At 48.7% G+C, this 18,166-nt stretch overlaps 7 protein-coding genes across 7 annotated transcripts; 5 read left to right on the plus strand and 2 right to left on the minus strand.

Annotated features, from left to right (window-relative positions):
- Positions 1-81: 81 nt before the first annotated feature.
- On the minus strand, positions 82-1,269 carry BDV37DRAFT_278873 (uncharacterized protein; the record flags this gene model as incomplete). Its single annotated transcript, XM_032086182.1, has 1 exon — positions 82-1,269. The coding sequence occupies one exon, from the start codon at positions 1,267-1,269 to the stop codon at positions 82-84; it is 1,188 nt and encodes a 395-aa protein (XP_031945700.1).
- Positions 1,270-4,220: 2,951 nt separating this feature from the next.
- BDV37DRAFT_171962 (uncharacterized protein) lies at positions 4,221-4,750 on the plus strand. Its single transcript, XM_032079348.1, has one exon. It carries the CDS (start codon positions 4,290-4,292, stop codon positions 4,590-4,592), a length of 303 nt encoding a protein of 100 aa, XP_031945701.1. The 5' UTR covers positions 4,221-4,289; the 3' UTR covers positions 4,593-4,750.
- Positions 4,751-4,908: 158 nt separating this feature from the next.
- Positions 4,909-5,650, plus strand: BDV37DRAFT_278874 (uncharacterized protein; the record flags this gene model as incomplete). The annotated part of the gene is made up of 2 exons (XM_032086183.1): positions 4,909-5,107; positions 5,496-5,650. 2 exons carry the CDS (start codon positions 4,909-4,911, stop codon positions 5,648-5,650), a joined length of 354 nt encoding a protein of 117 aa, XP_031945702.1.
- Positions 5,651-6,597: 947 nt separating this feature from the next.
- On the plus strand, positions 6,598-8,752 carry BDV37DRAFT_238585 (S-adenosyl-L-methionine-dependent methyltransferase). The gene is made up of 4 exons (XM_032080855.1): positions 6,598-7,307; positions 7,393-7,522; positions 7,608-7,734; positions 7,838-8,752. Exons 1-4 carry the CDS (start codon positions 7,137-7,139, stop codon positions 8,598-8,600), a joined length of 1,191 nt encoding a protein of 396 aa, XP_031945703.1. The 5' UTR covers positions 6,598-7,136; the 3' UTR covers positions 8,601-8,752.
- A 33-nt stretch (positions 8,753-8,785) lies between these two features.
- Positions 8,786-9,443, plus strand: BDV37DRAFT_238587 (uncharacterized protein). Its single transcript, XM_032080856.1, has one exon. It carries the CDS (start codon positions 8,964-8,966, stop codon positions 9,183-9,185), a length of 222 nt encoding a protein of 73 aa, XP_031945704.1. The 5' UTR covers positions 8,786-8,963; the 3' UTR covers positions 9,186-9,443.
- Positions 9,444-11,681: 2,238 nt separating this feature from the next.
- Positions 11,682-13,562, plus strand: BDV37DRAFT_295913 (FAD-binding oxidoreductase; the record flags this gene model as incomplete). The annotated part of the gene is made up of 3 exons (XM_032089989.1): positions 11,682-11,735; positions 11,782-12,698; positions 12,753-13,562. 3 exons carry the CDS (start codon positions 11,682-11,684, stop codon positions 13,231-13,233), a joined length of 1,452 nt encoding a protein of 483 aa, XP_031945705.1. The 3' UTR covers positions 13,234-13,562.
- Positions 13,563-15,880: 2,318 nt separating this feature from the next.
- BDV37DRAFT_295915 (major facilitator superfamily domain-containing protein) lies at positions 15,881-17,975 on the minus strand (the record flags this gene model as incomplete). The annotated part of the gene is made up of 10 exons (XM_032089990.1): positions 17,808-17,975; positions 17,622-17,758; positions 17,488-17,570; positions 17,333-17,430; positions 17,167-17,287; positions 16,731-17,112; positions 16,544-16,674; positions 16,163-16,493; positions 16,007-16,112; positions 15,881-15,951 (listed from the first exon to the last, which is right to left on the minus strand). The coding sequence occupies exons 1-10, from the start codon at positions 17,932-17,934 to the stop codon at positions 15,881-15,883; spliced, it is 1,587 nt and encodes a 528-aa protein (XP_031945706.1). The 5' UTR covers positions 17,935-17,975.
- Positions 17,976-18,166: the final 191 nt, after the last annotated feature.

The following is an 18,166-nucleotide window of genomic DNA, read 5'->3' on the forward strand; positions in this document are numbered from 1 at the left end:
CCACGTCCCGCAACACCTGGATCCCCATGAGGATGACCTCTCTGCCTCATCCCGGTCCCACTACACAGTCCATATACTGCTTTAGGCTTGCCAGGTTACCTCCCTCTTTCCTTGGTTTTTCTTCTTCTTGTCCTCTGCTTCTTTCTTCTTCTTGGCCTCTGCTTCTTTCTTCTTCTTGGCCTCTGCCTCCTTCTTCTTCTTATCCTCTGCCTCCTTCTTCTTCTTATCCTCGGCCTCCTTCTTCTTCTTATCCTCGGCCTCCTTCTTCTTCTTGTCCTCGGCCTCCTTCTTCTTCTTGTCCTCGGCCTCCTTCTTCTTCTTACCCTCGGCCTCCTTCTTCTTCTTATCTTCGGCCTCCTTCTTTCTCCTCTCCTCTGCCTCTTTCTTTCTTTGCTCCTTTGCTTTCGCCGCTTCCTTATTCTTTTCCTCCTCTTCCTTTTTTAACGTGTCTCTAATCTCAGCAACCTCTTTTTGAAGCGCCGGAGTCATAAGCGCTTGTTGAGAATGCTTGGCAATGCCGGGGATGTTCTCTTTTTTGTCTTCTGGGGTTTTGGTATCAATAACCTTGAAGCCCATCTTACTGCAAAAGGCGTCACATCCCCATACCTTGTCCCCAGTGCCGCAGGGATCATAAGCTTGGTTTTTGGTCTTGTCCTGTATCCAGGCAATGACCCGGGCGTTTTGGCCTTGTAGTTTCGCTCCGTGGTTCTTCAGCAGATAAGTATAGCTGGCCATTACTTCTCCACAGGAGGCGTCGTTCTTATGCTGATCGTTTTCCCTTGGGGGTTCCTTCGCCGTTCCGAGAGCAGTTTTAATCTCCTGGGGCACATGGGCTCGAACTTCTCCGGTACCTGCTTTTTTCCCCTTCTTGGGTTTCGCATTGTATTCGTAGATAAAGGAATAGTCGCCCTTCATAGACGAAGCCAGGTAGACTTCATCACCGACAAGGAGGGCGGACATAACGGATGGCTGTAACTTGGCATTGGTCTTCTTGTAGTTTTCATCCGCATGCATCTGATCGCTGGCGTGATGCACAAGTGCAATCATTTGACTATCCGTGATTACTTCCTTCGCTTCTTTGTCCTTGTTCAGCTTGATAACTGAGCTCCAAACCCATTGACGATCACCATCCTTTTCATTTCCCCCTGTCTTGTGCTCCCCCAGCCTGACCGACATGTCTTGCTTGATACCGAGATCCGGGGCACTCAGCTCGGCAAGTGCCAAAGCGAACAGCACAAATAGAAGCGTCAGCACTTTGTGCGTTATCATGCTGGCGGTGTGTCGTCGACTCAACGACTATTAACTAAAGAAAATAGATGTATATATAAAGAGTGTATAAGATAGGTGTTTCCAAAGAGTGACAGGTTGTAGTGAATGAAAGAATGACAGTTGGATGGTCCTCTCTCTATAGGCAGAGATGGCGGTATTTAACTTGTTCATTTCGACGGATGTGTGTCCTGTAGTTGACTGTACTGCGTGGGCTCGATACGTAAACCATCTCAGATGAATCCAAAACCGCCCCCAGATATCAGGTTCTTGGCCTCAAGAAGAAGTGGAATGCGTAGATATTTCTCCACTAAGTGATCTCGCCATAATTCTATCAGACCTATCAGCGAGATGCAAACATTCTATTCAGCTGCCCGCCCCCGTTCACAGCCATGCCGATCCAATTGTCATGGCGTAGAAGAGCACCATTCTAGGTACCAAGATGTTGATCGCTGAGCCTCTGTCAACCGCCAAGCTCGTCTCCCAAGTAGGGCCTTCCTTCGTCTCTACATAGAGAAATTTCTCGCCCCCAACGGAAGCAAGTGAACTTCCGGATGTGGAGTTCTACGAGTTGTTAGTGGGCTTGGTATGTCCCTGATGCCTTTAGCACGGTATGCCAACGATATTGACAGACAATCCTTACTATTTAAGGTCCCAGTACGCTTTGAACAAGTACTATTATATCTAAGCGAATGTATGCATAACTGAACATCTTTTTCTTTTTCAGGTTAGGAGGCCAGTATTGAATAAGATTAAAATGCGTCGCTTGCATCTATAGCTAAAAATATAATTGGAAAATGGGTTTGAAGCGATGGAAAAGCTGTACATCGAGAGGGAGTGTTTGGTCTTCATATAGGCCGTCTACTATAGTGATAAGAGCGCATTGTTATCATTTATGCTTAATTGATTACTTATGGTTCAGGTTAGAGCATCTGTGATATTCCCCTAACTTTATCTACTACGCGCTGGGAGTGTTTTGTTCTGCATAACTAGATCCATCGATCTAGATAAGAATACACAGTAAGTTTTATTTTTGACAGGGGGGTAATCTGCTAATACTATGTCCAGGCAGTGTTGAAGGTCGGTACTGCCGACTCGGTGTACTCGGTAGTCCTCTTGGCTTGTCGGTAGTTGCCGATGCTTCGGCACGAACCGAGGGAAACCGGGAAGATTGATAGTGATCGGCATCGCTGGACCTTTACACTAAAGGACAGTTTGGCATAACTATGGCAATTGAATTACGTGAATACACTTTGTTACCAATTCATTCCGCTGCTAAATAGTCACCATCCCGGACTGGCCCCCTTCTGTTTCTCGCAGGATTCCTTGGCAGTGGACAACACGCAAAGACTTACATATATCGGCGGTCCCTTTTACTTATTGTGCGTGTCCCTGCATTAGTCTACCCAGCTATTATGCCGCCTCTTCAAGTTGCTGCAGGTAATATTGTAACCCCCTGAATTGGAATCTTACATACAGCACGTTAGTCTACCGCTGAATCAGATGACTGCGCGGATGCCCCACTGGGCTAGCTCTCGTCGGTAATTACTAGCTATATAGTTTCAGGGATGGATGGCCTGTCTGTGTTGTTGGAGCTCGCTGCGCGATGAGACAGCTCTGCTCCCTCGGTTGCTGGCATCTGCAGTACGCACCATGTGCCGCTTGGCTCGAGGTACATTTATCACACTCAGCCTCCTCCCTGAACCCCCTGTTATCGAGTCTTGTCATTTACGAATTGGAGAGAGACAGGTAGTACTCACTATCATCCAGCCTGTCACGCTGTTTCTCCTGAAGTACCACCAGCGCCATAAACGGCCGCGAAACAGCTGCTTTATCTCTTCTAAAGTCTCTATCCTAGTCTCAAAGGGTAGAAGAATTAGATAGATAGCTAAAATCAGATGGCATTTGAAAAAGGAAGCAGAGGGGTGTGAATTCAATATCTTCAAAACGATCCGCAAGCAACGTGCCGAGTTAACGACCTTGGAGAGTACGCATTGAATACTAACTCGTGCTGCTCATGCTTGTAGTAGTTTCTACTGCATGGCCAAGTTCTTTGGGAACGGTATTGTCATCGGTGAGGGGATGTAGGCAACCCATTGACTATTGGAACTAACTACTTGGGATTTTTCTAACGAGTATATGGCCACACGTGATCCGGCGAAAGAGGATCTCTCTTAGGTCTTTTACGTCAGAATGGCTGATACTGTTCAAAAACAACTACTAGGCCATGTTGGGTTTCCTTGGATACTTATGTGTCGAGAAAATGAGACGAGCCTTTCAAGCCACAAGTCACTGGCATTAAATGGATATTGATCAACCTTCCCATTTGTCACGCGAACAAGTCCTAGGAAATTGTGAGATTTTTGTATGAAAATAAACCTTCAGCGTGCATTGCACTGTTTTGCGAATAAACGGTATTTCGATATCGTAGTTTCTTTACTGCTCACTATACAGTTATGGAATGCTGGCGCTTTTGTAGTCATTGTTAGCATTATGCTCACTATATGTTCTCTATTTCTATAGACTCGTGGTACCTAGGGGGAAAGTATAGAAACTACGACTACATAGGCATAGACAATGGTGGAGTTTCCATAAGCACGAAAAGCGTTGGCGTGTTAATAAACTGTTAGGTTTCCGGTGTTTGAAACAGATGAGTTCTGTATTTCTTGGGTAGATAGTAATGATAATACTCTTGTAATAAGAATTGTGCTAGCTTTTCTTTAAGCAATCTATTAATAATCTTTATGCTAAGTTACGATTAATAGATTTATAGGAAAATATAGCCCAGTTGAATTCTATCTCTATTAAGGAGTTAATACATAATATAGCCTGGCTGGCAGAATCTACTATAATCCAAAAGTATTATATAGATCCCCATAATAGATAGTTGTCCAGACTTAGACAGCTTGTATAGTTTCAATAAAAGCTTTATTCTAAGAACCGGATAGCGCACCAAAAGGTAATATAAAATCTGATTCCCATCCCTCTATCCAGTCTCGTAACACAGCTAAACTCACAATATAATGGCTTTGAGCTTGAGAAGAGTGCTGCCCTCATGGAGACTTAAAGCATGCTATTATCCGCGCTATCCTACATCGGGAAAACCCTTTTTATATCTATTCAAGCTGTCAAGCTTCTGTATAGTAAATGCGTTAGCCTCAGGGTTGTTAAACTCTACCCCGATACCGCCTATCTCGGAGGGCACAAGTGCTGGTTCATTTGGTGGAGGAAAGGCTGGGTATACACTTTGTGCCAGAGTCAATACTCGCGCTAGTCACACACACAATGTCGAAGAAAAGGGCAGAAGCATAAAGAACCCAGAGTGAGGAAATCATTCACCAAAGATATGAAGCCCGCTGGGAATCAAATATGATATCAGTGTAGACCCTAGTGTACAGCTAATCCATCTGGCCCAGTACGTAGCCGTATATTAGCTATAGAATATCTCGATTCTCTTAGGGTCTGGATAAAGACGAACGCACTTGCAAACTACCTATAGTTAAGCTAGTTACTCGGTTACCTAATAACCGTTTGAAAAGGGGGTATACATACATGTAACATGTGTGTGACAGCGACAAGCAACCCCGGTAACGGAAGACCGTAGCAGATCCTGTCCAGCAGTGGGCGCGCCGAGCAGGTGATATGGCCTTGCGACTAATAGGGAGTCAGCTCTTGTGCCATGTGAAGGTAACGACTGAATTCCGTCTGCAGGAGCGTCCCGATACGCTAGTCATTGGTCGATTCTCTGGTAAACATGCCGTAATTGAGATACGTTCAGGAACATCGGTCTACTTCAACAAAATCGATCCAGCCGTGTACTTTGTGGGCGAGCGTTGTCTAGGTAAATTCCCTGTTGCATATCAAATCGATAGTGCAACTTGCCTCTCCCTTGTCCTAATCTAAAAAAATATGCATGTCAGCCTATCACAAGTTTCTTATACCTCCCTGATCAGTTTTAAAGATAACGCGCATTCCTCTGACGGTCCTCCCTCTTTGAAGTAACAATAAACATCCTTTCGCTGTCTGTAGCAACATTGCAAGCGATGTCTATAACTACAATACAGAGACTCCTCACAGCCGCCAGAGGATGATCAGCTTCGCAGCCAACTGGTTCAAGCACTTTCCCGTGCCCTGATGGCAGTCGAACTTTGGATACCGTACACTGCCTCTCCTTCGTGGTAGGTGCCTTTTTAGACCGCCTTTAGTCTTTTCTCTGACATGAACGATAGCCTTGCAGCTGGCCATGGCAAAGATCGCCATCGATCTGAACCTCTTAGAGGCTCTAGTCTCGCACGGACGGTCGATGAGCGTGCAGGAACTAGCTCAGGCAACGGAGGCCCAGGATGTGCTGTTTGGCCGTATCCTTCGTTATCTTGCTGCCTAAGTCTTTATTGCTGCAACGAGCGTCGACCACTTCGAGGCGACACCCATCGCGCAGGCGCTCACTGTGCCCGGGCTTGCAGCGGGGACCAAACACCAGTTCAGCGCACCTCATTCGATTCCTGCAATGCACAACTAACCTACGTCTAGCTTTGACATCCAGCTCCCCATGTGAGCGGCTCTATCGGCTTTTCTTGCACTCTTTGACTGATCCATGACTCATGTGAGGTTCTTTTCAGAGTTCAGCGCGTGGATGGTGGCGCAGCGCAACGGCGAGCCGACCTGGCTGGATGTATTCCAGTGGAGCGGCTTGTCGTGAAAACGGTCCCCCGCCTTAGCGCCGCCACTATTAGTGGATGTTGGAGGCACCGTGGGGCAGTAGTGCGTGGCACTCGTGGAACGAGTACCCCAGCTGGTTGGCGGGTCGTGGTCGAGGACCTCGCTCCAGTAATCGCCAGGCTCTGCCGCGCCCCCATGTCGAGCGCCTTGCCCACGACTTCTGTATGCCGCAACCGGTCAGCCGTCAACTACCCCGGCGAGTAGTGTGTATCGCGGTGATGGCGTGCTTGGCGGTTCAGGAACGTGTGGGAACATCTCTTTAGCTCCGCGGATCGGTATCTGGCCGAGGTTCTACCATACGTGAGACCGTGAGGGCACAACGTGATGGTGATCAGACCGTCGGCCAATCCTGCCGCCTAACACTAGTTAGATACTAGTAAATAGCACTAATGCATGCCCGCTGCGGCTGACTGTTGTTACTCCCACATACAGGAGCTGAGGCCCCGAAAATCCTCCCGCGACAGACGGAAAGCTTAGCGTGTATGAAAGATACGTACTCGCAAACGTGCCTCGAAGATATAGAAGTGGAACTCCGTTAGATAATCTTAGATTGGCTTGTTTTATTAACACGAATCTAAATTTATATGAAGGAGCCTCGCATCTCATAACAGCCACCTTCAACCTCACACCATACTCAGTATGTTGCATTTTGTGACTTGCGTAATCTACTGTACAGGCAATCTATCTTAGTGCTTCTTTAGTGGTGGTGGCGCTAGGGGCAGTTAGGGCTGACAGGTTCCCAACTCCGCACTTCGACCCTCCCAACCGACTTAGTCGATCTGTCCCATGGTGATATTACCGGAGATCACCCAATAGTTCCCTGTCCATCACTCACCCCTCACCTCGCTTCTATATCGCAATACACTAGTGCTGACCGCAGTGCCTCAGCAGCCCCGGCAAAAGCTGAATTCCAGTGTTACATCCAAGAATTTGTGTAATTATCGGACCACCAATGGCATCGGTCGATCGTATGGTTGAAAACATCCCCAGCTGCGACAGCGGACGAGAAGGGAAAGGAGGGATTGAACCGTTGTACAGACCGACAAAGGGCGATGGCGCATTATAAAATGTGTTTAAAAAATAGCCATCACCTCCACTAATTCTTCGGTTCAGACAGTTGACCCTGAGTTATTCCTTCATCTTCATACATAATGGCTGAGACCGTTGCCGACCTGACAGCCGCTGTCAACGCAGCCCTGTCCAAGCTCTCTCCCACTGATGATATTCCTGACCCAGCTCGTCTCCAGCTCCTCGAGGCATTGGACAAATTGCGTGGGGTCGTCGAGCCCCCTATCCAGTCCCTTCTGAATATCTGCTGGGCGGTAAGACAAGGCCTGCAGTGGCCGGGAAAGAAGTCTTGATCGAGGGAATCATTCGCTGACCCAACCCCCCGCGGGCTTGTCGCAGGCCCATCCCCTGGTTGCCATCCGAACGGCGATTGGGATGGGAGTTTTCGATGCGTTTGCCGCTGCCGGCGGTGCTGAGTTGACTGTCGACGAGTTGAACGAAAAGACCAAGGGCGACAAGGACCTGCTGGGTAAGAGAATTTTCTCTCCTTCTAAATAATTGGCAATGACCTGGGACGTCTTTGATTGATCAATCGCCCTTTTTCCGTCTTACAGTTCGGATTATGCGGCTTCTGAGCGCCAATCGCCTCTTTACTGAAACCGGGGGGGATAAATACCTGCCCCAGCCCTTAGCACTAGGCTTCGCGACCGGCGCTCCGCCCAGTGAGGTAATCAAAAATTTGTAGGTGGTTTCTAGTCCCCATCTTTTTTCTGGGAGTGCGGGTTGTCGAGTAGGCGAAAGAAATAGCGAGTGTTACTAACTGATTTGATTACCATTCGACTAGCCACATGGTATTGCGGGCCACAGCGTACACGCACGAATTTTTGGAAGCCAGAGGGTACCAGAGCCCAGATGACGCGTACGACACCCCCTTCCAGCGGGCGTACGGCACCAAGCTACACCACTTTGAGTGGCTGGCACAGCACCCAGAGGAGCAGCATGCCTTCAACACGGTGATGGAGACTGGGAACCGGGCGGTGGAGGGTGAGCAATGGTACGACTTCTACCCCTGGGAGGAGCGGCTGGCCAGTGAGGCAGACCGCGTGCTCCTGGTTGACATCGGCGGGGGCAAGGGTCACGACCTCGTGCGCTTCAAGGAGAAGAAGAACCCCGCTGGCCGCCTGATTTTGCAGGACCTCTCCGAGGTCATCCAGGATATCCAGGCCCCGCTCACCCAGGGCATCGAGGCCCAGGGCTACAGCATGTTCGATCCGCAACCCGTCCGTGGCGCCAAGGCCTACTACATGCGCACCGTGCTGCACGACTGGCCCGACAAGCAGGCCCTGCAAGCCCTGCAGCGCATCCGGGAGGCGATGGCCGACGATTCAGTGCTGTTGATTAACGAGAATAGCGTGCCCGAGACTGGCGTTCCCCGGTTTAATGCTAGCGTCGACCTCATCATGATGACCATGTTCTCGTCTCTGGAGCGCACGGAAACGCAATGGTTGAGTCTTCTGGAGCGTGCCCAATTCAAGGTCATTAAGGTATGGCGAGCGGATAACCAGGGGGTGGGATCTAATGCTTTGTTTGAGGCTGTTCCTGTTTAGATAGGTAGTTCTACCGTTCAAGAAGCTATGATTGATTCCCTGACCTTGATATATGCGCTCATTTGCCCGGTTTATTGTTCGCGTTTGAGCGCCGCTACCCGTTGCGCTCTTGGCTACGAATCTCTCCTCCTTATTCTAGAACAACAGCAGAGATACTGTGCCACTGGGCTCCGGAATAGGCTTGGGGAAATGATTCTCAGAGGGTACACTTCCAGTTACCATGATAAGTGGGACTAGCAAAGTTCACAGTGATGATCCTGGAGAATTACGGTGTGCGGAGTGCTAATTCCACAATTCCATCATCTCCAAAATCTCTGGCATTTGCAGTACAACAGTGCGACGAAACTTGTTCCTATCGACTACATGTTGGCTGCACACAGAACACGGTGGAATAATCTCTTCAGTGTAATAACGGGCCAACAGCTTCCAGTGTTATCCCCTGCAACTTTGCCAGTATATGTATGGTCTTCATGCCTAGGTGGAGTAGGCTTGTTTTTCCAGATATCTAGATGGCACAGAAGATGTTTGAAACTACGAGCAGCCAACTATATACACATAGAAAGTCCCATCAAGCATCCTGCTTGATGCACTGCAACTTCCGTGACTCCCCAGCAGCAGGATTGTCCCCAAATTGACACGTTTCTGAAGGCGTAAATGCCTGCTATTTCCCTAAATATCCTGCCTGAGTATTTCAACCTTACAGGGAGCTGAAGCAAGAGACCCACCAGCACTCTGAGTATGGCCCCCTTACTCCATACTATGGAGGAGTGAAAGCACCAAGTCAATACCTCTCAGAGATTGGGAAAGATATACGGATCCACTTTCTCTTTGCCGCTGCAGAACCCCAGACTGTTCTCTGTGCGGGAGATCAACTAAAGTCTCTCCACAGATCGTCGACTCAGAGCGTTCCAGTGGATCACGAGTGGATCCGTCGATCTTTCCCGATCTTTCTTTGACTACTAACATAATACTTCTAATGGGGGCAAGTATAACCCAGACTACCGCACTTTATAGCATATGTATGGGTCTGCAGTTCAGCTGAGCGCAGATCCACAAGATTTCCGAGAACAAGGAGCTCCTAGTTTTGCTTTCTCGGTGGTACATAAATAGAGCTCATATTCCACCAACCTCTGATTTCAACATCTTTCAACCCCCTTCACTCATTTGAACAATTAAACAATACCAATATGGTCAACTTCAAGGCACTTTATATCCACCCAGACATGACTACATAGTAAAGTTCTTACTAATTAAACATTTAACTCAGTCTAGCTCCCCACCTTTCTCCTCATTGCCAGCTCGGCTCTCATTTATGCGGATGATGTCTACCAACTTATCACCTTTGGAGATACAAACTGCGATATCATAACCTCCGACAGTAACACTACCGCTTTTGCTTCTTGCGTTAATATCCCTACAGCACCGGCCCAAGCCCTCTGGGGTCAGTACACGCCAGGCACACTGTGGTGTTCTAGCATTGCTGGAATATCAGTCTTCATGTATGCTCAGCCGAACTGTGAAGGCAATGCCATTGCCCAACAAGGTCCTGACGGATGTGTGCCTGTTGAGGTAAGTGCGTAAGGTGGATGCTCGTGCAGATTTATCCATCGGATATATATGCATGGCCGCCCGGGCTATAAGATGATCGTGCACTAACCGATGCGAGTGGGGCTGACTATTGGATATAGCGAGCGAACTATCAGGTGAAGCAGATTGTATGTACGGGTCCTCTCCATGTCAAGACCTTACGGAATTCTATCGAGAGAAGTGCGGTCTCCATGTGATATAAAATTACGTTCACTCGCATACTTATGTACTAAGTCGGACTTGTTTTCCGGTTTGCCTGCTGTGCTGTTATTCACTTCATATTCATTTGAATTTAAACAGATTTGTTTTTTCTGATTTCTTGATTTCTCTATTTCTTTTGTTTTGTCGACTTTTCAATACAATCAGTCCGAGCCTGGATATCTATGGTATAATGAACGCTTGTAGACCTGTACTCGGTAGGGTAGTCCCGGACAAGTTGCTCAGGAACAAAACGGAAAGCCCTCGCATCTTTGTCTAATGTCGTCGCATATCTATAGTCCCCTCGTCAAGTTTCTATCAAGTAGGGAACCATGTCAAGTTGCGGCTGAGAACACACTTTCTTCTGGATTGCACTGCATTGACTGGGTTGATGTGACATGGCAATCCAGACACTACGGTGTACAGAAACTAGGAAACCTTCCTCAATAGCACTAGAATCGGGGAAATACCTGAGTATTTGTGTTGTGAAGAATCCTGCAAAGTCTAGGGAATGAAGAACGTTTACATTTGGGGTCCAAGTGTCATCCCCGAAGCGAGCTCGGCTAATCCAACTTTGACCGCCATACGCTGTGCAATCAAAAGCGCAAATGCTATTTTCGAATAGCTTAAACATGCTTGACTTCGGAAGTGGCCAGATTCCAACGCAGACAGGCCTTTGTGCCGTATGATTGGGTGCGGGTTACGCATTGTCCTTTGCCTCAGCCGCATCCCTATAAACGTTATTCTACAAGTGCGGGTCTATCAATGGTCCTAGAGGAAGTGAGAAGCCAAGGCACCTATAGGCATTTCGCACCTTTGTTGAGTCAAGATCCTTCTTATCTCCTGTGCAAATGGTTTGTCCACTTCCTGCCGAACTAAGAGACTTCCCATGTTTTTCCCGTAGCAGAGGTGTCCTGGTAGATTAAGAATATACCCTCGACACCACTGAGCAATCCCCCAGACACTAATACTTCGACCTGAATCGGAGCGACAGCCATCCTATCCAATCTATGACATTATTGGTGCCAACAGTACTTTGGGGAGTTGGATAACTAAATGAGAACAAAGAAGTTTGGGATCGAGATACACTACCAGCCGCGACAGAAATCGCCGCTGATGCAGTAAGCCGCCAATGCCTACTGTGACTGGTCAGATCGTATGGAGATGTAAGCCCTAAGTCACCTAGTTAAAGTCTACTACGAACTATATCTCCATTTACAACTGACTGTTTCTCCCCATCTTCCTCTATCATCTCTACCTATTTTCCTCTCAACATCACGCACACAATATCTAGCCATGGAACAGCTACCCTCCGCCGGGAACACCACCAACGGAAACATAGGAAATTGTGTAAGCTCCATTCAACGTATCCAATACTGCAACCTAACCAAAGCAGTGTCTAGCCCTAGCCTCCGTGCTGGGCAGCAAAGTCTCCTTCCCAAACACGCAGCCCTACAACGACTCCATCAGCACCTACTTCTCCCAACAAAACTGCAACCTCCACCCCCTTTGCATTGTGTCCCCAACAACAGCCGAGGATGTCGCCACCGCCATCAACACAACCACCTCCACCCTCGAAACCACCAACTTCGCCATCCGCTCCGGCGGCCACGCCCCCTTCACCGGCGCATCCAACATCGCAAACGGAATCACCCTCGACCTCCGTGGCCTGGACAGCATAACCGTGAGCCCCGACCGCACGACCGCCTCCATCGGTGTCGGCGCAACCTGGGGCGAAGTCTACTCCCACCTCGACCCGTTAGGCCTCTCCGTCGCAGGCGGACGCGCAGCACAGGTGGGGGTGGGTGGCCTGACGACCGGCGGGGGAATCTCGTATTTCTCGCCGCGATACGGCTGGACCTGCGACACGGTGACTAACTTCGAAGTCGTCCTCGCCAACGGCACGATCGTCAATGCCAACGAGCACGAGAACCCGGACCTGCTGATTGCGCTGCGCGGCGGATCGAGTAACTTCGGGGTTGTCACGCGCGTAGACCTGAAGGCGTTCGAACAAGGCTCGATCTGGGGAGGAAGCGTTTACAATTCTATCGACACCTATCAGCAGAATCTCGAGGCGTTTGCGGATGTGAACGCAGCGGAGGGGTACGATGAGTTTGCGTCGCTGATCACCAGCTTCGGGTATTCGGCACAGGGCAAGGCTATAGTGAATAGTATTGTGTATACGAAGGCGGAGGAGAATCCGGCGGTCTTTCGTCGGTTCATGGAGATCCCCAAGCTGTTTGGTACGGTCAGGATTGCGGGCATGCATGAGATTGCGGTGGAGCAGGGGTCGTTCTCGAAGGTTGGGAAGCGGTGAGTTTGGAGGCATCTTCTTGAGTGGTGGGTTTGCGCTGACTATGTTTCAAGACAGATGACTGTGGTTACCACTCATGGTTCGACTCTGCCCATGTTGGAGGCGGTTTACCAGCGTTGGGATTCTAGTCTTGCCAATGTTGATACTATTCCTGGTATGGTGTGGGCGATTTCTCTGGAGCCGTTGCCGCAGGCTATCTATGCCCGCAATGCCTCGAAGAATGCACTGGGTCTGGATGATGTGTCTGGTTCGCTGGTGGTGACTCTGCTCAGCGCAACCTGGGACAACGAGTCGGACGATGAGAAAGTGGAGAAAGCTGCTCGTGAGCTTTTCGATAATATTGATAATGACGCGCGCAAGTTGGGTCTCTACGAGCCTTTCGTATACCTCAACTATGCGGCACAATGGCAGGATCCAATCTCCAGCTATAAGAGCAAGAACGTTGAGCTTCTAAAACGCGTGAGTGAGGAAGTCGATCCACAGAGGCTATTTCAGACAATCGTACCTGGAGGATTCAAACTACCGAATTGTTGAAGATACCAGTTAGAGCCTAAGTACGAAATAGCAGCTTGTATGTAGATCGATCTGCATCCATAACAACTGGAATAGATCTGCTCTTCTCTCTATCTGATTATATCCAGCGGGAGATCTGTTCCTTCAGCGATAGCGAGGTGGGGTTTCAACCATATCAATATACTCATACTAGTCTTGACCCCAGCAAATCGCCGTCCCGAGGATCCTTACCCCATTCCTGTTCTCAAATGAATTTAGGTTCATCACCTTGGTATCTGGCCGACGTCTGTACTTAACTGACTTCGATCAAACTGAGTATTGAGCACGGTGCATTATAGGTTAAGTTAGGCTACCAGCCAGAAATTCACTAAGCACGGATCTTTCCTACAAGTGACAGAATAGTGTGGAATAAACCAGGGTGAGTTCCACAAGATATGATAAAGAGTGCGAGCTGAATGGCTAGCTGACTCCGCCAGCGCCCATCCCTTCATTTATATATCATGTGGTGAGGGAGACCAGTTAGTGAGAAAGGGAATATAAATATCACAGTCTAGGCGTCTTGCAACTTTCTGCCCTCGACATATAAGCGCACTATCCAAACGTGATCTGGTATTCCTCTTCACGGGAGCAATTTGTTCTAGTTACCACGACCTAATCAACTCCAGCAGAGACAGTCAAGTAGCTCTGATGGCGCTCCCACTCTACATCCCACCTTGCGTTCACAATCCCACCAGCAAATATCACCTTTCACCGCATCAGCAGCCACTGAGAATCCAAATCAAAGGGACCCCTGGTCGCCATCCAGAGGCTTCTACCGGATATCCCGTGGCACCTAAGTCTTCTCAACCGAACATTCCCACAACCGGCAGGCCCAGAGCTAGCCCGGTTGACGTACCAACAGATATACGGACGGGATACATGTCCCGAAGTTGCGGGCGATCTGGTGGTGAGGGACGAGTATTTGGCATGGGTGCCAGAGAAGTACCCGGATCAGTATGTTTGGCTACATCTTACGCACTAATCCCTTATCGAGATCTCTATAGCTAACAATCACTTCCGTCGTCATAACCTGGGTAAGCGTGATTGACTACTATGGTGTCACGTTTGATCATCTTGTCCCAACTGATGAGCCCAACCCCGGGGTGCTACAGATTAACATTATTGAGATTGAGGATGATAACGGTGTAGATGCAAGTACGGGCCTTTTATTCGCGGTCAATCCGGTTGAGTATATTGGGAAGAAGGTCCTGACCGTGCCGCGATGTTGCCAGGTGAGAAAGGGGACAACATATCGCTGGCGGGTGAATGCCTTGGTGGATCAGAGGGTTCACGGGGGACAGCATTTGAAGACAATGGAAGAGTTGGAGAAGCGTTAACTAGAAGTCAAATCGAGTCTGCAGTATACTATAGGAACTGAACAGATTCTCTTGCGGTTTAACAATGCTTGTAAAGGTTTTGAGTAGATGATCCTGCCATCCTCTTCATATCAACCACACGAGCTTTCGTAGCTAGGCCCCTGCGTGATACCTCTTCCTACATACTGACCACCTATCCCTGGATCAACAACCAAACCCCCAAACTCTGAAATCAAGCACATCGCACCCCGACCCCAAATATTCGCACCGTAGGTCGGCCGTGCCATCTCCAAATCCGTATCCAACACCGACACCTACCCCGCCGCATTATTGGAGCACGTCTCGTCCGGTGCCGCGATCTTCGACTGGCTTGACGAGTTGGCATAGATGTTGTGGGTGTCACGTTAGGCTGTGACGTGAGAACTTTGTATTGAATCAAACGCGTAGCGTCATGTAGACGTGGTGGGTCTGCTGGGCGGGTGTGTATGTGTGTGAGTACCGAGCCGATGCTTTGTAGAGGAGCTGGCTACTAGGGTTGTGGGTGATCTTTTTTGTTTTGATTCACTCGCTTTGCGGGCTTTTGACGTTGGATTTGCTCGTCTCGTGTTGTTTTATTTGGGCTTGGTCTTGTGTCAAAGGTGAGGGGGATTAGAAGTGAACGAGTGTGTCAGCCTGGGCCAAAACTGGGATTGTTGCACAGGATGTATTTTGGAGCCTAGGATGTGTCACATTGGTGAGAGCAGTGGCCAAGCCATTAAAATACGGATCAGCACTGAACCCTTCGACACTATGACCACCCCAAAGGGTACACCCTAATGGCTGAGACGTTAAAAGGCAGCAAAGTAGAGCACTTCGATCGACCATCCGGTGTACCACAACATCCCGGCCATACGCAAGATAATCTTGGTTCTCGGTACCTCACCTTGTCAAGATAGGGCTGGCTTGTTCTCCTGGTACCGGTGGATTGGTCAGTATGCTTGCTGGGTCCTACTCTTACATTTGTATCTATCATATCTGGTGAACGGGGTCAGGTTAGATGCACCCGATGAGAGACGTACCACGGTGGAAGCCTTACACTAATAAGGAATTAATGTTTTTAAAAGGTGTGGTCCAGGAAAGAATAATTCTTGGTTAAATGGCAGGTCTATCTCCCTTCGGCCTCAATGTAGACTGGCTCTAGGCCCACATTTCACGCACATTGGGCCGGTACTTCTATAAATTTCCTCCTACATGTTGCATGACATGCGCAACTTCTCGTGGTTGAATCACACATGGCTCTTCCCAGTCAACTATAGTTTACGTGGTTACAAATCTCATTCGATTCTTCTTTCCTTCAGCAGTAGCACGATTGGCAACATGAACAAGATAGACACCGTGCCAAGTACTATACCTGTCACCTCATGTCATCGCTGGTTATCTCCGGGGTTATATGAACTTACATGGTACAAACTGAAACCCATACAGATAGCTCGACCGGACGATACTTTGGACTCTTTCTGGCAAGCTCTCGGAGAATCGCAGGTCATTCAGTATTTGATCAATAAGCTGGAAAAGAAATTTAGCCATACCTCTGACTCTGACTTCATCAAACGCACCCTTTTCTCCTTAAACCCCTCCAGACCTTCTGAAAGGCTACTGGCAAACCGCCGTTGAACAACAGCGACCGAAGCCGCCGGACCGACAATAAACCCCAACTGCTGGGAGAGGTAGTAGATCCCGGTCGAAGTGGCAAGTCGCTCTTTAGGCGCAGTCAGAGACATCCCGATGAATTGCGTGGAGAAGAGTATGCCATTGGACACGCCGGACGGGAAGAGATAGACTAGTTCCCAGGTGTAGCAGCCATCGCGGTAGCGGATGTAAATTAGAATAGATAGCAAGGCAGTGGATCCCACTGCCATTACACTCATTGTCTTATATCGGTTGGTCCTTCCGTTTAATCAGCATGGAGCACCAGATATATTGGTCTATGAACTCACCGTTTGATGATGGCGCCTGCGATCAGGCCGCCGACTGAGACACCCACCGCGGTGACGACGTAGGTAAAGGATGCGAGGATATCAGTTGCCTTTTCGACTCGGATAAAGTACGGGACCATGTTACTGCTAAGCTGTGTTCGAGTGACATGTCAGCAGTGAAATAAGGTTGTCTGCACATCGAACCTACCGCCGAGCGACCAGTTAGTAACATCAATTGTCCCACGAAGTACCCTCCCAAGGAACCCCTCACTAAGCTCAAAGGTATCAAGGGATTTCTGGCCCAGTATGCCTCCGTCAAGAGGAAGACTGCAACGGCGATTGCGAACACAGACGCTAAGAATGGTAGTATTGGTCGATCGTCTGTCGTATTCGAGCTTTGGATCAAAAAAAAAAACAACATGACGATCGCTGTAGCAAAGCTGATAATGCCGCCATAGTCGATGTGGGACGCTGGGGATTGGGGAAGATCCTGGTCGTCATTTGTCTTGCTCTGGTTCAACGACGAGGGAAGGCCGTAATATGCGACCATCATACAAATAATGATGAGAGGGAGTTGGCCTAGAAAAGACCTGGACCTAGTCAGCGTTATAACATTACAATTGAGGGGCTTCACAAGGACTAACCATCTCCATCCCAGTGTCGTGATCAGAAAGCCCCCAACCGGGGCGCCCAAACTGCGACCAGCCACATTGACCACGTTGGCATACCCCCGGAACAGTGCCACCTCGTTTGGAGGCATCAAATCTAGCAGATGTTAGTTGTAATTCTGTGGGTCGGATATGAATATACCGGTTATAATAATGGAAACTAGGGCAACCATGCCGCCCCCACTAATACCAGCCAGTACTCTGGCCAGAATGAGCTGGATCAAGGAAACGCTGGTGCCACTGTATAATATTCAATCAGCATCGTAGATGGTTTGATAAAGCCTAGATAAAACTCGCCATGCCAGGCATCCCAAAGCAAACAGAAAATACGCCCAAAGGAGGACATTCTGCCGTCCATATGTGTCGCTGAGCGTTCCATACTAAGAGAGCTGCGTAAGTACCACAGAATGGACGGTTTCCGGACGACTTACCACTGGTAACGAGACACAATAGCCAAAATTATATGCAACCAGCAGCCACGACCCTTCCGATAGACGGTTGAATTGCGAAGCAATGGAGCTCCATGTTGAGATGACAAGTGACTCATCGGCAGACGCAAGGAACACGCCTGAGATTGTCAGAATACCATGTTATCGTCTCATTTGCAGCACACTCACCAATAAAAGAACCATAGATGACCAATTTATTGGCGCGTTCAGACTTTCGTCTTAGTTCAAGGTCGGACTCAGGACTTCGTGGGATCGTAGTTGATTGCAAACAAGGCGATTCTTCGTCGGCCGTCATTTTGCTCGATTTTCTGAGGGTCAATGAACATCCGATTAACATTCGAGTATTTATAGACGCAGATTGGGAGCACTATTGACATATGTAGAGAGTGCCATTGTCTCATTCATCGAGTACAATCGATACCTCTGAGTCATTGTCATTTGCACTAAATCAACAATGCAGGGAGGGACAAAGATAGTCCATGGATCAGCGGAATAAAGTGATGAGCGCGACTTGGCTGCAGATGGCG

The sequence above is a fragment of the Aspergillus pseudonomiae genome (genome assembly GCF_009193645.1).
Source record: "Aspergillus pseudonomiae strain CBS 119388 unplaced genomic scaffold BDV37scaffold_6, whole genome shotgun sequence".
NCBI lineage: Eukaryota > Fungi > Ascomycota > Eurotiomycetes > Eurotiales > Aspergillaceae > Aspergillus > Aspergillus pseudonomiae.

Coding starts and splice junctions, on each gene's coding strand:
- BDV37DRAFT_238587 (XM_032080856.1), top strand. CDS start 8,964: ATGTTGGCTGCACACAGAACACGGTGGAATAATCTCTTCAGTGTAATA.
- BDV37DRAFT_238585 (XM_032080855.1), top strand. CDS start 7,137: ATGGCTGAGACCGTTGCCGACCTGACAGCCGCTGTCAACGCAGCCCTG. Junction 7,308..7,392: donor TTCTGAATATCTGCTGGGCG/GTAAGACAAGGC, acceptor GGCTTGTCGCAG/GCCCATCCCCTGGTTGCCAT. Junction 7,523..7,607: donor GGGCGACAAGGACCTGCTGG/GTAAGAGAATTT, acceptor TCCGTCTTACAG/TTCGGATTATGCGGCTTCTG.
- BDV37DRAFT_171962 (XM_032079348.1), top strand. CDS start 4,290: ATGGCTTTGAGCTTGAGAAGAGTGCTGCCCTCATGGAGACTTAAAGCA.